Genomic DNA, 17,755 nt, shown 5'->3' with positions numbered 1-17,755 from the left:
CAAAACAAATACTGATATTTTCACTTAGTGTAAATAGCATCCATCGCTAAGAAAATATGCTACGCCTTGTGTCCCCTTCAAATATTGCTCTTGAGAAATTTTATGTTTATTGTCCCCCCCCCTACTGTTAGACGAAATTTGCGCCCCTGCATGCAGCAGCGCGTGCATTGTGGTGGCAGAAAAACACTGGTAACAAGTGGAGGTAAACGGGTAAAATCGATGGAATAAGAGAAACAATGTATTGTTGTGCCTTTGGATGTCAGAATCAAATAATTTTTATATAATACTGTCGTCAAAGATGCCATTTGAAGCTAAACGCTGACGTTTAAATGGACAAACTATGGATGAAATCTGCTATGATTACCCTACTTTTAAAGAATACATTTGATTTAAACAATAGATCTACATAATATTCACATAGTGGACATATTGTATTAGCCCTACAGTTAAAGCATGAAATACTATTTAAACCTATAACATTTTACATGACATTTACCTATTTTATCTCACAATTCTGACTTTATTTCTTGCAAATGCAAGTTTATATCTCCTAGTTCAGACTTTATAACTCGATTCAACTCAACAATTGCGAGTTTGTCCATTCTGAGGGAAAAAAAGCCAGAAGTGTGTGATATAAACTCATGATTCTGAGCTGAGGGGAAAAGAGAGAATGAAGAGTTGATTTTTCTTACCAGAATTGTGAGCTATAATCTCGGAATTGCACGAAAAAAGTCAGAATTTTGACATATAAGCTCAAAATTACCTTTTTTATTCTTTTATTCCATGGCTTCTGTATAGACTGCTACGTTATAATGATGTCCGGTTCGCGAACGAATCGCTCTTTTGAACCGGTTCACCAAATTGGACTGAATCGTACAAAACAGTTCGCATCTCGAGTCGGCACTGATTCACAATTTTCTAAAGTTTCTCACTTTCAGACATGCCTTACAGTCCCTACGACTCGAAATAAACCAATATCTCAGAGTATTCGTTACTCCTGTAACTCCAACAGCACTGAAACATGCTGAACCGAGAACCGTTTCTTTTGAGATGGTCTTCACTGCAGAGCACAAGATCCAGGGGGCGAGGTTGGATCCAGATCCAACTCCTCCCACCTTACATATACCTAAACCTACCCGTCTCCACCCCCTGATCCCTAAACCCACCCATCTCCACCCCCTAGATGTGGATCCAACACCGCCCCTTGGATCTTTGTTCTGTAGTGAGGGGCTACTGTTTCTTTCGGACACGTTCGACATTTCGGACACATTCGAGAACCGTTTCTTTCGGACACATTCGATATACTGAGAACCGATGAGCTGGAGATACTGAGCATGCGTGTAGTACCGAACGGTACAGCGGTTCTCGAATCACCAGTACACTGAACCGAGAACCGTTTATTTCGGACACATTCGAGAACCGTTTCTTTCGGACATGTTCGACATACTGAGAACCGATAAGCTGGAGATACTGAGCATGCATGAAGCTAAAACTGATGCTGTGCTGATATTATGAGCGCGAGTGAACCGAGGACTTGAATGAGGGGGCGAATTTGACGGAATGAAGTTTATTTAACAGATAAAACATACTGGAAAATGCAGCTGCAACTATATTAAACAACATTTTAACATGATGAACATGCAACAACTGTTCAGTCAAAACATGTAATTGAATATTACTATTTACTATTGTGTATGCATGTTATATTATAAGCTTTATGAGATGGATTTCTGTACGGTTGAGGTTCTGTTACGGTTTCTGTAAAAAGTTGATGAAGACTTCACTTTCTTCATATCTGACATCCGCGTTTACGCATCAGTGCCAGTATGGTCTATAGCAAAAGCAGATAACTCCAACAGTCGTTTACTGGCAAAATGTCGCCGGCCAACAAGTTGGTGTTTTTTCAATGTATGCTTCAGACACGGGTCACGACGAGGCGTTCCCCATAGCGACCCCTAGAGGACGCAGTTCGAAGTTCCCATGAAAGGGAAACACTCGTTTATTCTTTGTAATCTCCTCAGCTGACAATGTAGACGTCTGACAAACGTTGTTGTTGTGCTCATAGACTGTATGGTTGTGATTACACGCAATACAGGGAGCAGCTTTTCCCTCATCATTGTAACGCGCTGCTTTTGCAAGGTTCCGTGAAAAAGTTTCAGCTTTTATTTTCCTTTTACACCCCGAAGAAGATATCACGGCTTCATCAAGTTCGTTGAAATTATCCATCCTCGATCACTTTTAGTCATCTTTGACAACACTCCTCTCAGCTAGCGCGTCTTTTCAAAGTGACTAGCAGGCTTGTCACCTGACCTGAATACAGCACGCTGATTCGCTAAAATTGACTTATCGGCTTCTGTTCAAAAACAACAAGGGCACTTGTCGGCTTCTGCTGTAAAACGTGAACTCGCGGTGCCTTGAAAGTGGACAAAACCGGCTGTTTTGACAAAACGTGTTTAGGGTTCAGATTGTGCTATATGTGGAGAATAATGCACGGCACCCAGTTCGTTTTTTTTAAAGTGGCGTTTATCGTTTATGTGTATCATTTGAATGATACACAACTTTGGGATAAGACCAGGTATCAGAATATACGTTTCTTCTTCTTGTTATGTAACTAACCAAAGCCTATAGCCTAATATTTTATATGAAAATAACTGAACATTTTATGAGCTTTTCTCAAAAACAAAAACAGTCTGTTAAATAATATCATTCATGTATGGGAGCTTTTCACTTCATAATTTGCCATTTTTCAGTTTTTTGATACATTCAGAAACTAGAAAATAAAGGCAAAATTTTGATAATCATGCAGTCAAGCAGTCAAGATTGACATTAATGTATTTTGGTAATCCCAAAGAAGCTTAACGGCAGACAGGCAGACGAACAAAGGTAAATGTGACTTCTTTTCAGGTATTGTGGTTATTACAACTCCATCCCCATTGGCAGAGGTTGCGTGTTGGCTTGGTCTATCTCTGCTGTCTGGCAGAGACCAGAACGTTTGAGGATAAGATTAACGTCACCCCACTTTGGTGCCATGAGCAATATACTTATCCTAACATTAACCGTATTTTTGTATAGCTATGGATGAAGCCAACCACATTCAGTAAGCCTGCCTGTCGGTGCCAAGTCTAAGTTTAATAAAAGCAACAATATGGCGGAATCACAGGTGTGTATGAGGAAAATAATATACCGCAGCATGCAATGCATATTTAATGACATGCAGCTGCCATAAATGGATCTAGTAGGCACTTATTCCACATGGATTTAGGATAATTTGCTACAAGGCAAAGCCTGATTTAATACATCTGTGTAGGGCACGACTAATCATTCTTCCCTGTAGCAGCATCATGCAAGTCATTTCTCAGTGACTCATCTAATATCAAAGGGCTAAACTATTAACACTGACTGCACAAAGACAAAGTAATAAAGGGTCCATTTGTCATCTATATGTGGGAGCAAATTAAAATAAATAAATACATAATTAAACTACAAAAAAAAGAGAGGCTTTTATCGTATACATTACGTGGTGTAACGCATGGTTAACCTCTCACGGCTGTCTATACGAGCAGAACAAAGTTATGATGTTCATGCATCTTTAATGCATATCACAGTACCCTGACATAGTCAAAGATCATTATTTCATGAATTTTGCATCAAGTAGTACACGATGACTCACACAAGCTATGCTCCAGCGAGAAGCAGAGGGCGCACGGATGGCTGTAAGTGCAGCATGATCTTGTTTCTATCTGTTACCCTGATGGATAAGCGGTGTTCTCACGGCGTGGGAGATGCATTTAGGGCGTGCTAGCGTTACACTATGGAAATAAGATTTGCTGCATTTACGAGATTGGGTGTGTGTTTATGTTTGTGTGTTTTGGATTTACTCACGGTTGGCCTTCTGGTGTATTTTCTGGTATGGAAATTGTATAAGACACGTTGGTGAATTGAGGAGCTCTAGGGCCAGCGATGATGGACACTACAGCGGGAGGACTGCGGCTGCCCTGCCGATCAGCAGCCACCACTGTGAGCTGGTATTCTCTGTCTCTCTGCAGGGGGAGGCCTGTCATCCGCACATAACCGTTCTTCCTGTCCACCTCAAATCTCCCGTCACCTCCTTTCGTATAACAAAACTTTTCATTCTCATGCAAATCACACACAAATTTTATGATGGTGACACTTTGCAGTAAGGTTCAATTGGTTCAAATTTGTTAATGCATTAGGTATCATTCAACTTGTATGAATTAATATTAATGCATTATGAGCAAATATAGATGAACAATGAAAAACAGTAAATTTGCAAATAAATACTTGCCTTAATTAATAAATGCAATAAAATGAATGTTGTTCATTGTTAGTAAATGCATTAAATAATGTTAACAAATTGAGCCTCATAGTTAAGTGCTACCATTAAATTAATACTATAAAATTATTGTTATTATAGAACTAACAATAGCAGACACAGACAGACAGACAGACAGATAGACAGATAGATAGATAGATAGATAGATAGATCGATAGATAGATATTTGATACAAAATACAGCATAATTTTTTTAACAATTTAAAATAGTTTTCTATTTTAATATACTTTAAAAATTAAATGTATTTCTGTGATGGCAAAGATGAATTTTCAGCAGATATTACGCCAGTCTTCAGTTTCACATGATCCTTCATAAATAATTTTAATATGCTGATTTGCTGCTCATGAAACATGTATTATTATATTATCATCATCATCATCATCATCATCATCAATGTTAAAAACAGTTGTGTACATTTTATTTTTTTTTCAGGATTCTTTGAAAAGAATAGCATTTATAGCAAAAGAACAGCATTTGCCTGACAGAAAGCTTGTGTAGCATTATACACTCTTGTTCAAAAGTTTGAGGTCAGTAAGTTTTTTTCTTTTTTTTAAGAAATTAATTAAATTAATTTTATTTAGCAAGGATGCATTAAATTGATTAAAAGTGACAGTATAAAAATAAAGCTGTCTATTTCAGTTAAATGCTATTCTTTTGGACGTTCTACTTATCAAAGAAACTTTAAAAAAATTTACACAGCTGTTTTTAACATTGATATAACATAAGGAGGCAGATGGGAAATCTGCTTACCATCAGACAGGAAGTATTCCACCTCTCCATTGATGCCCTCATCACCATCTCTGGCTTGAAGCTTGTAGACTAGAGTGTTTGGTGGGGCATTAACAGAGACCACACTCAGGTAGGGGAAAGGGACCATCGTCCATTCTGGGGCATTATCATTGACATCCATCACCGTCAAATCCACTCTCACTGTATACCAGTCAGGACCTGTAAATATAGAGATTTCCACACTCATATTTATATCACTCAAACTTTACTGAGAAATGTCTTTAATCATTAATGTATCAAATCAAATAAAAACCAGAGAAGGTGAAGGAAAAAAAAGCCATTTAAAAATAGCTGGAGTAGTTTATTTTAATTGCCGGTTTTGTTTGGTATCTTCAGTTTGTGACACAGGACACAAAGCATACGACCCTGCATTGGCCCTGCATGACTGTGTCATGATATGGGTTTCTTCACAACACGTCCTCAGAGCAGTTTCAGAAACTAAGTTTTGAGATTTGATGTTTATTTTTCACAAAAAACATAAGCTACAAAACATCACAGATGCAGAGACACATTTACATGCAAGTTGGAGAGAATGGCAGATACTAATGAGTGGAGTGTTTTCCTCATGGCAGTGCTTGCTACGTTTAGCTGCTGCGTCACCTCATTAAACATTCCTTCTTTATCACAATCGTCGCCTTGCAATGCGACAGAACTAAAGACAGTTTCAGCACACATTTATGGACGACATGGTATCATCATGGAAATGCATGAGCGAAAAAAGCTAAAGGCCAAAAAGAAAGAAAACCGTGTCAGCCGTAAAACAGAAACAACACGCTGGTGTCTTCTCCCCTTTTCATTACTTTTCACACTCGTTCAATCGCCCCTTCAAAAGCATCTCCCCATTTCCATTTATTTCTTTTTTTCCTCTTTCTAATGAAATTCTTCCCTTGCTCTCACTTTTTCCCGAGAGAGGTATAAATAGTGGGCTGTCTGTCAGAAGGTGTGTGGAGTGACAGAGTCACGGGCTCTTTGATTCCCCAGGTGATTGGCCCTTTCATTGCCTGTGACAGCACACCTGCTGCCTTACACTCTGCTGGGGAGACACAGAAGAGCAGCAAGAGAGAGAAAGAGAGAAAGATAGAACGAGAGAAGTGGGAGTTAGTGGGGGAGGCTTAGAAAAAGATTAACTTAAGCTCTAGGTTTGGATCAGTACAAAATTAGTATTAATAATAGATTAATAGATAGAGGAGGTGGGCAAGAGAGAGCCATATTAAGATCGATATATATAAAGAGAGAGAGAGAGCGAGAGAGAGAGAGAGAGAGAGTGAGGGCACAGAAAGAGAAAGCAAATCCCTCATGCGTGTCAGGAGTGTGTCTCAGCTATAGTCCAAGCTCATAACAGGCTATAAGGTCACTCCATTTTTTTAATACAGCAAAAGCTGCTCATAACAAAACACACCGTTGACTCAACCACATCCAGAGCAGTGTTCAAACTTATGCACAGGTCATATTTTACAAGGACACAATAGCAAATAGATGATTTTTTGCCACCAAAATCTAGCAGTTTGACTTATTGAGTGGGTGGCATGGCCACAATCTTATATCACAGTAACAGTATATGTCACAATATAGTTATTTTTGCTAGACTTTCAACATATATTACATAACTATACATCAACAACCATAGTAAAGACTGTTCCTACACTGTGGTAAGCTTATGTTATTACCTCAATGAGTCTTTTTATACCTTAAATAACCCTTACATTTAGTTTTGTTGGATAAATTTAGTTTGATTTAATGAAGGTAAATCATTATTTTGACTGTTTTTAAAAAGTAAACCCTTGTGGGTTGTGATGTTCCTCATTTTAAAGTCTCTTTGAATAAAAGCATCTGCTAAATGAATAGCTGTAGCATGTAAACATAATGTCTATTTTTCAATATTGTAGTGACATAAAAATGACAGTGTGGGTTGGTGGGTGGATCAGGGCTTGACGCAAAACAAAAAGTAAGATTATTCATAACAAATGAACGATAAGCCTGGCATCAGTACAAAAACAGCTTAACATTACATAACATTTTCGAAGAAGAAAAAACAACAACACAATAGCAATACGACTAGATGAGCCACATTTGAAGCCTTTATAAATAAATCACTTTCATTATAAACGTCTGTCTTTTTTTTTTTATCTGCATCTCTGGAAGAACATGTTTTTAATTTTCTATAAACAAAAAATTTAACACTTTAGTATAAAGACCAATTCTCACTATTCACTTGTTGCTTATTAACATGCCTGTTATTAAAGGGGTCATATGATTATTTTTTAAAGATCATTATTTTATGTATTTGGTGTAACAGAATATGTTGCAGAGTCTTAACTTTGATAAAGAATATCTCTTTGGTTTTGAGACTTTAGTCTTTGCAACGTCAGGGATCTTATCTATGCACAATCAGCTTGTAACACTCCAAAGAGAAACGAAAACTTGAAAATCATATGACCCCTTTAAGATATTGGCTGTTTATTAGCACTTATTCTGCATGACCATATTCTACATCCCTAATCCTAATCTTAACAGCTACCTTAATAGTTAATGATTTGTTAAATGCCAGAATTGGACCTTTTAAATAAAGTGGGACAATAAAAAATTAAATAAATAAATAAATAAAAAGTGGTGTTACAACAACACATACAAATGCTGTCAATGCTGGAAGTGTCTATCTACAATACAACCTATAGGTTTCTGCATCTGGTTAAATTTCTTCTTTATTAAACTGCACTTGAGATCTCCTTTACCAGTTGGCACAATTCTAACATTACACTGTATCCTTATACCGCTAAAAGAAAAAAGAAAAAAACGAGTTTGCATACTGCACCAAATTTATAGCAACTTGTTTTCACAGCATATACAGTACTCTGAAGTGCACGAACCCTCACACTCCTTGCTAAAAAGCAGAACTGTTTTGCTCACCCAAATGCTCCCTTAAGTACCGTAAGAGCATCAGGGTGCCTGTATGAGGAGCTGCTTAACATGACCTGCCAGTCAGAAACAGTCCCAGTGTGAGAGATAGATAGAGACACTGAGAGCCTTGGGGGAGAAAGAGGAGGCTGGAGAAGGCCTCTCAGGAGCTCTGATAGATGGATGAATGCCATGCTGGAGCCAGACGGCCATCAGCGATCGTGCAAAACTGATAAACATCACAGCCTCCTTCTGAATAAAGTTCCTAAACTTCCTTTCTGCTCACTGTTCTGGCACCGCAGCTGGTGGTTCCAGATTCATACAGCGAAAGACATGCATTAGAGATTTCACCTGGATGATGGAAAACAGATGGAGGAAATCAAAATGATGGGATTGTATGAGAGAAAGAGAGAGAGAGAGTGAAAGAGAAACTGACTAACAAGGCTGAAAACAGAATCATGTAATAAGCGGAAAAGCAACAATGTGGAATTAAGACGATATACAACACCGTTGGAACAGCCTTGAGGTTGTTATGGAAACGGAATTAAAACTACACTCGGACAACAGGAAAGAGAAAACACAAGCTGCCAAATGACTGCATAAATCAATGTCATTAAAAGACAAGAATAGCGGTAAAAATTGCTGTGGATCAAAGCCGCAGCGGAAGAAAATTAATCAGCATTTAGAGACAGGAAAAAAGGGCAACAAAAGCATTTAGCCACAATGTTTCCCCGCCTGCTTTATGTTACTGAAGAACAAGATAAATAAGCTCAATAATCTGCAAGTTCATACAGTAAGAATTACAACATACTGTATGTGCATACACATCAAAGAAATCAAAGAAAGTCTTTTATCACCAATGGTCCGTGTAATGCTTCACAATTCAATTTTCAGACCATATGGAGCAAATGCAAAAATGAAAAAATGAAACCAAACGTTCATTTTTTCATTTTTTTTCAGTTACTTCATTACGGAGCCCCTAATGGGACATGGTGGTGGGAACAAAATTTGGGGTGGGAGGAAATTTTTTTTTGCGTTCTCTCGCAAAACTTTTGCATTCCCTCGAGAAACTTTGCGTTCCCTCGCAAAGATATTTGCGTTCCCTCGCAAAAGATATGCGTTTTGCGAGGGAACGCAAATATCTTTGCGAGAGTTTCTCGAGGGAATGCAAAAGTTTTGCGAGAGAACGCAAAAAATCTCACAAATATTTTTTCCTCCCACCCCAAATTTTTTCACTCAATCTGATTTTTTTACACCACCATGTCCCTTTAGGGGCTCCGTACTTCATAAATGAATAATTGCAATTTTTTTTATCGTACTTTTGCTAAATTGTGACTTCAGAAAGGATAATTTGAGTAAATAAAATCTAAACTATTTTCTATTTTCCCTTTGTTTATCTTACAATTTGCACTGTGGGCTGTACCATTAGCGTGGGGGTGTGGCCGCGGACTGTTTCACAAACGCTTAACGTGGCTTAATGTATCCTACTAAAACAGTGACACTGGAGGACACAACTTATTAATAATAAACATAGGCTACTATTTACAGACAAGCCTGCCCAGAATATGAAGGCAATTTGTGCTAAATTGCACGTTAAGTGTCAGAATATGAATGAGCAATGTTTCACGTGAAGCGATTTCCTCCCATAGAAAACTATCTGCCACACACACACACACACATAACCACCGGAGATGTAGGCTATCTATCGGACACACACACACACACATAACCACCGGAGATGTAGGCTATACATAAAGCTTTATTCATCACTAAACATTACCACAAATTATGTAACTCGGCTGCCGCTGCCACTTCCAAATGAAGTCCCGCACTCTGTGGCAGCAACCGCAACCGTGGAAAGTGGCAGCGGAGCATAGCAAATTACCGTATAATGTTTTTCAAATGTAGCTTTTACAGTTCAAACATTAACCAGAGATATATGTAGATGGATTTTCGCACCTGGTGTTTATGAATAAAGCTTTAGTCTACATCTCCGGTCACGGTGGTTATTGTGTGTAGGCCTACGGCAATACTTTTCTATGGGAGGAAATCGCTTCACTTGAAACTTTGCGCATTGCGTTCATTTTCTGGGCTCTTTGGCTTGTGTGTAAATACCCAGTCAGCAAACAAATTTGGCCCAGATTTGGCATGCATCTGGCACAGCTGGCATTCATCCGGCACTGGCATACAGCATGTGGGCCAAACATGGCCCGGGTTTGGCAGAGATGGTACCGGGTTTAAGACGGCACACAAGACATGGGCCAGATGTCAAATGTAGTATTTGGCCCAGATGTCAAATATAGATATGTGGGCCACATAAGTATGGCCGATCTTGACCCACATTTAAAATCCATTTCAAATATTTTTGAGTAAAATCCCAATGTTTTCCCATACAGAAAGGTAATATATTCACATATATGTGAAACACTGTTAAATATATTGAAATATATTTTTAAAATATATTTTTAAAATGCATAACATAAAGCTCATGTTGTGTGTTTAATTATATGTTTACATATATGTGAAATTATATTCATGCCTCATATGATATTATATGATATATGATATTATAGCTTATATTATAGAATAGTATATTCTGTTGGTATATATGTATATAAACTGACTTCAAACAATGTTTTGCATTCACTGCTTTCATATTCTCATTCAATTTACAGTTTGATATAGGCCTACTATCCACTTAAACAATACATGATGAAGTTTCAGGACATTTTATTTGACTTGTATGTACTATTTATGTAAATGCGTAACTTTGATGTGTTTTAACGGGCGTGCGCGTTGAGCATTCAAATCGCATTTAAACTGGAGCGGAAGGAGTTACCATGGAAACGGGGCGTCAACTCACTCAGCTCACAAGTAGCGAGAGTCCGTCTCTCTGCTGTTTTCACTGCTTCTAAGGTAAGTTTAGTCGCTAAAATTACACAAATAATACATACAGCCATTCCTGACACTTTCATCACGTTTCTGTTGAATCTTTACGGGAATGGATTAGTGTCTTCAAAAAGGCCATTAGCATCACAACGGTTAACTAGCTATAGAGGCTAACTATTTGAGGTAAGCTAACTAACATATAGACTTGAGCTCCAAACTGTAACGGTCTGTATGTATATTATTTTCTAAACTTTAGTTAAGTGTTTGTTCAAGTAGACTTTGTTGCTTTTGGAAACCTCACGCGAGCCTGAAAGGTGCTTAAAACTTAAAATCTTATTTGCACTCTTGAAGACTGTTCACCAAAGACTAAATTTCAGTCCGGCAGAATTTTCTGCACACTTCACCACTGAGGCCAAAATGAGCATTGTGAATGTAAGAGCCTCACACTACGTTGTTTGTTTGAATTGTATTTCAGGGCAGTCCGTGAAGACCGATAACCTGGACAGATCCAGATGATTCCAGATCCAGCCTCCACACCAGACTTCTCACTCACAAGGATTGCTGTCTACTAGATATTATGTGTACTCTTCAGACTTGGGTGCATGCAGATATTATTCAGGGACATGAACATTCGAATATTGCAAAAATAGAGAAAGTACCTTATTTAAGAATTTTGTGTTAATTGCGTAAATATAAAAAAAGTATATATATTTACTGCTTTTTGTTTTGTTTTCCAAAGCACCTAAAAGCCAATTCACACTGCCATACTCCAACAGGGTGAACACACTGCCCAAGCAAAACAAATAAGCATGTTAGGTGTGAGATTCATTCAACTTGGTTTGCTGATTAAACATGATTAAATATTTGTTCAGAATACTGTCGTTGTTGTGACTATTCATCTGGGAGGGGTGTGTATCAAGTGGCTTGGTTATGGTTTTGTTGAGGCTGACATGTGGAACCCATCTGGTCCAGCGTATAGGATCAGAATAGGGCCAGCTATGGTCATACAGGTGGCTGAGATATGGATCTGTCATGGCCCATTTATGGCCCATATTTTGGCTGCCAGATTTAGTTCACCTGGATCTGGCTCAGTTTTGGTCTTTCTGGTTAAAGATTGGTGTTGATATGGTTTACTTAAGGTTGTGTTTTGGTTCCATTGTTACATTTTGATCTGGCCCAATTCAGGGCCAGTTATGGGTAATTAACTTGGCTGAGACTTGGGCCAATAATGGCCCATGTGTGGCCCTTGTCTGGAATCCAGACCTGGTCCACACTAGTACCGTAATACATTGCGGTATGTGGGCCAAGCAAAAGCTTGTTGTGTGGGCCGGAGCTGGGCCAGAGAAAAATTGCTATGTGGGTAGTAGCATATGCTTTATTAATAAGGTGTATGCTTTGCTTTTTTTTAAATCACTGTCTTAATGCATTAAGCCACATTAAGCGTTTTCAAATAATGGTTTTAAATGGGAGGAAAACTTTGCGTGTCGCGTTCATATTCCGGTCACATCTGCTTCCCAGTAGGCAATGTAGTTTGCAACATTAATAAGTGTGTACCAAATTTGGCTATAGCCTACTTTTACACCAGCCTTCTTCCATTAAGCCTATGGGAGGATAACAATTCAGTAGCGTTCATATTCTTATCTGCTTTCCTGTAGGCTACCTAGTAACCTATACTTTAATAATACATTGTATTAATAAATATACCGAGTTCGGGCTTTTTAATTTATACCACTATCTTCGTCCATTGAGCCACGTATTTTCTTTAGGTTTTCAATGGGGCAAATTGCTTTCATATTCTGGCCTATTCTGCTTATCTGTAAAAAATAGCCTATATGTTTATTATTAATAAGTTGTGTCCTCCAGTGTCACTGTTTTAGTAGGATACATTAAGCCACGTTAAGCGTTTGTGTCAAACAGTCCGCGGCCACACCCCCGCACTAATGGTACAGCCCACAGCGCAAATTGTAAGATAAAAAAAATGGAAAAATAGAAAATCGTTTAGATTTTATTTATTCAAATGATCATTTTTGAAGTCACAATTTAGCAAAAGTAAAATTGAAAAAAAGGAGAGAAAACGGCAATTATTAATTTATGAAGTAACTGAAAAAAATGAATGTTTGGTTTCATCTTTTTTTTTTTTCATTTTTGCATTTGCACCATATGGTCTGAAAATTGAATTGTGAAGCGTTACACGGACCACCAATATTATCCTTCATCGCTACTTATTATAATGCAAATTATTATATACTGTACTTACAAAACAACTAAGGGTCCAGTCCAATAATTCATGGCATATTGGTTATTAAATCAGTGACCACAAGCAAGAGCAGTGTCTGTTGCCCTTTACACATTGTGGAAAAAAGAATGGAAAAAAGAAAAAGATAAAACTAAAAGAGCTCTTTCCACAGAAGTTTGTAATATATCAGCGTCACATAAAAAGGGCGTTTAAATATATTTAAAAAAAAAAAAACTTTGTCAAAAGTCAAATTGACAGACATATTATATGTAGTGCAACCTCTGGGTGAACATGTTGTCAATGTCTTAATTAAAATAATTTTGATATGTTGTGGTTATTACAGTAAAAAGAAAACAGTCAAGGTACAAAACAAAAAATAAAAACAATATGTATGCATATTTATATTTATGTGCATACTCATGCATATTCAAGGTTTCAGGCAAGTCTTTTGCATTTTTGTTTGCTCAGTGGTTATACCACTTGAACATTTTTAGAGCCTCTGCATCAATATTTCTGTAAAACAAAAATAAATAAATAAAAAAAATATATTGCCTTTTTCAAAATGTATCAAAATAACAGGTATTTCAGGACCTTGGCATTTGTGTTTTGAGCTAGATTTCACCTTATCTCAAATGAGGATATTCTTATTTGATATTGACACAAAAATGGAAAATGAAATATTAATTTACTAAGCCGGTATTATGCGAGAAAAGATGGCAGAGTGATGCAAGAGAATGAAACTGGCTCAATGTGGGATTATGGTTGCCAGGGCCAACGGTCAATTGTACAGTTTAACAGTTATTATATAAAAATAAATGCAAGACTCAAGTGTTCCATAGATATGCAATTTTTCAACAGATACAAAAAAATATTACTTTTTTGACTGCACATTGCAATTATTCAGGGCATTTTCTTCCAGCAATCCGGTTAATTTCTGGCCCTGATACACACTCACAATGAAGTTTGTTGATCCCTTTTAACCTGACTAGTTCAAGTCCAATCAGCCCTCATTCTCTCATTCTTTGTCATACACTCTCATTCCTGATTTCTGCTGACAGAGGGAGGGAGAGATGCAATTTGCAGCCGTCTGCATGGAGACTGAGCTTTTTTTTTTTTTTCATTCTGAACTCAGCACGTAAGCTAACTAACAGTAGTCCTGCGTCTCTGGGGCCGGGCAAAAGAGATGTTTCACAGCAAGAACTGAGAAAACTGGAAGGGGAGAGAGAAATAGGGAGAGACAGGAAGAGAACAAGTTTGAATGGGAAAGAGAGAATACAGAAATAATGAGAGAGAGAGAGAGAGAGAGAGAGCTAATTAAATATTCTCTCAAAGGGATTACAAAGGGCCATTTGGATCCCCCTGTGGAATTGTCACTTTCATAATCTTATTATAAAGGGTTAGGTACTCAGATCAAAATTTCAATTAAAGAAAAGACACAGGAAAAAATACAAAACAAGGAAAAGCTGCTGACACCAAATTGAATATGTAAATTGCAAATCACAAATGCAAAAGCCATAATGTGGTGAATAAAAGTGACCCCACACACATTTATACACAGTGATGGAAAAATTCCATTTCTGTCCTGTTAGCAGGTTTTTGAGGAGCCATTATTAAACAGCAATGTTTCAATTAACAATGTATTGTGATGGCACACAACTGTAATGAGCACGGCACCTTCACATCTATAACATCGCACACTCACTATAATTACCTCATGCTCCTTGAGTACACAAACTGACAGTATTGTTAAATCATGACTAGAAGACGACGATAGGGTAAACGTACCTATTAAGCTCACCAAAATTGGAAAAAAGAATGGAAAAAAGAAAAAGATAAAACTAAAAGAGCTCTTTCCACAGAAGTTTGTAATATATCAGCGTCACATAAAAAGGGCGTTTAAATATATATAAAAAAAAAAAAACTTTGTCAAAAGTCAAATTGACAGACATATTATATGTAGTGCAACCTCTGGGTGAACATGTTGTCAATGTCTTAATTAAAATAATTTTGATATGTTGTGGTTATTACAGTAAAAAGAAAACAGTCAAGGTACAAAACAAAAAATAAAAACAATATGTATGCATATTTATATTTATGTGCATACTCATGCATATTCAAGGTTTCAGGCAAGTCTTTTGCATTTTTGTTTGCTCAGTGGTTATACCACTTGAACATTTTTAGAGCCTCTGCATCAATATTTCTGTAAAACAAAAATAAATAAATAAAAAAAATATATTGCCTTTTTCAAAATGTATCAAAATAACAGGTATTTCAGGACCTTGGCATTTGTGTTTTGAGCTAGATTTCACCTTATCTCAAATGAGGATATTCTTATTTGATATTGACACAAAAATGGAAAATGAAATATTAATTTACTAAGCCGGTATTATGCGAGAAAAGATGGCAGAGTGATGCAAGAGAATGAAACTGGCTCAATGTGGGATTATGGTTGCCAGGGCCAACGGTCAATTGTACAGTTTAACAGTTATTATATAAAAATAAATGCAAGACTCAAGTGTTCCATAGATATGCAATTTTTCAACAGATACAAAAAAATATTACTTTTTTGACTGCACATTGCAATTATTCAGGGCATTTTCTTCCAGCAATCCGGTTAATTTCTGGCCCTGATACACACTCACAATGAAGTTTGTTGATCCCTTTTAACCTGACTAGTTCAAGTCCAATCAGCCCTCATTCTCTCATTCTTTGTCATACACTCTCATTCCTGATTTCTGCTGACAGAGGGAGGGAGAGATGCAATTTGCAGCCGTCTGCATGGAGACTGAGCTTTTTTTTTTTTTTCATTCTGAACTCAGCACGTAAGCTAACTAACAGTAGTCCTGCGTCTCTGGGGCCGGGCAAAAGAGATGTTTCACAGCAAGAACTGAGAAAACTGGAAGGGGAGAGAGAAATAGGGAGAGACAGGAAGAGAACAAGTTTGAATGGGAAAGAGAGAATACAGAAATAATGAGAGAGAGAGAGAGAGAGAGAGAGCTAATTAAATATTCTCTCAAAGGGATTACAAAGGGCCATTTGGATCCCCCTGTGGAATTGTCACTTTCATAATCTTATTATAAAGGGTTAGGTACTCAGATCAAAATTTCAATTAAAGAAAAGACACAGGAAAAAATACAAAACAAGGAAAAGCTGCTGACACCAAATTGAATATGTAAATTGCAAATCACAAATGCAAAAGCCATAATGTGGTGAATAAAAGTGACCCCACACACATTTATACACAGTGATGGAAAAATTCAATTTCTGTCCTGTTAGCAGGTTTTTGAGGAGCCATTATTAAACAGCAATGTTTCAATTAACAATGTGTTGTGATGGCACACAACTGTAATGAGCACGGCACCTTCACATCTATAACATCGCACACTCACTATAATTACCTCATGCTCCTTGAGTACACAAACTGACAGTATTGTTAAATCATGACTAGAAGACGACGATAGGGTAAACGTACCTATTAAGCTCACCAAAATCTATATTGAGACATTTTTAGTGCACAAGATATTGGTTTCAGTACAAGAAGTTATGTTAAAATAAAATATTAATCTCTCACACAAAAATATTACATTTTATTTTAAATGACAAAAGCTTCATTATCAAAATCATTAAATTCAAAAAGTCTGGCTGTGCTTAATGGGTACATTTTTGTACCCTTTAAGCACGCCCCTGTTCCCATTAAGCTCACATCATGTTTTATTAAAAATTATTGTTTATTTTAAACAACCTTTTTAAAGAATAATTGAAAAACATATTTTTTTGAAGGTACAAAATCAATCACAAAAAAACAGAACACTAAAATCAAGCAACAAGGCATTCAATTTGATCAGTTATTCATAGTGAAGTGTCATTTAAGCACATTGCAACATCTAGACTAGTCCACGTTCAGCTAAGTAGCTTAACACACATTCAAAAATCAAATAAAACAAACCAATTAAACATTTCATTCATGGGGATGAACACAGAAATTAGCCTCATCATGAAGCCTCTTATTAAAGGGATGTCAACTTATCTATAGTCTCTTAAGGCTGGAATACACTACACGATGTTTGCCCCGATTTTCCACTGATTCACAGTCTGGAGAAGTTGACACTAGTTGCCAAAGGTCAGAGCCAGTCTGCAGATTTGAGTTGACAGAATCTATAGAAAATCAATTAACTTACCTTAGTGACAACCATCAGTTTATATGTAAGTCTGTTTATGAAGTATTTACATAGACGTTCGGTGTGGAAGAGCTTAAAGAGAACACACTGAGCTTAAATGGAGCAGCAACAATTTTTAATACATTTCATGTAATATTTATTAAAATGACAGGATTTTGCTAAATAAATAGTCTAGGTCATGTATTAAGTTCATACATATTTTAATATGAACAACGTCTCAGGTTACTTGTGTAACCATGGTTCCCTGAGTAGGGAACGAGACACTGCGTCCTCTAGGGGTCGCTATGGGGAACGCCTCGTCGTGACCCGTGTCTGAAGCATACATTGAAAAAACACCAACTCGTTGGCCGGCGACAGCCATGACGTCACTACCGGTGCGACTATAGTATAAATAGGCGCCGGGAGCACACATCA

General features: G+C 37.2%; 1 protein-coding gene across 1 annotated transcript in view; it reads right to left on the bottom strand.

The window, feature by feature from the left end:
- The window catches only part of LOC107696606 (neural-cadherin), a 303,591-nt gene that overhangs the window by 190,306 nt on the left and 95,530 nt on the right, over nucleotides 1–17,755 (bottom strand). The window contains exons 2-3 of the mRNA XM_016497044.1: nucleotides 5,105–5,302; nucleotides 3,883–4,108 (exon numbers count right to left, since the gene is read on the bottom strand). Coding sequence (XP_016352530.1) covers nucleotides 3,883–4,108; nucleotides 5,105–5,302 — 424 coding nt within the window. The remainder of the gene's footprint in view (nucleotides 1–3,882; nucleotides 4,109–5,104; nucleotides 5,303–17,755) is intronic.

The sequence above is a fragment of the Sinocyclocheilus anshuiensis genome, unplaced genomic scaffold, assembly GCF_001515605.1.
Source record: "Sinocyclocheilus anshuiensis isolate Anshui unplaced genomic scaffold, SAMN03320099.WGS_v1.1 scaffold502, whole genome shotgun sequence".
In the NCBI taxonomy this organism is placed as follows: domain Eukaryota; kingdom Metazoa; phylum Chordata; class Actinopteri; order Cypriniformes; family Cyprinidae; genus Sinocyclocheilus; species Sinocyclocheilus anshuiensis.
Note: the sequence above shows the minus strand (reverse complement) of the source record. Positions and strands in the feature narration are given on the sequence as shown.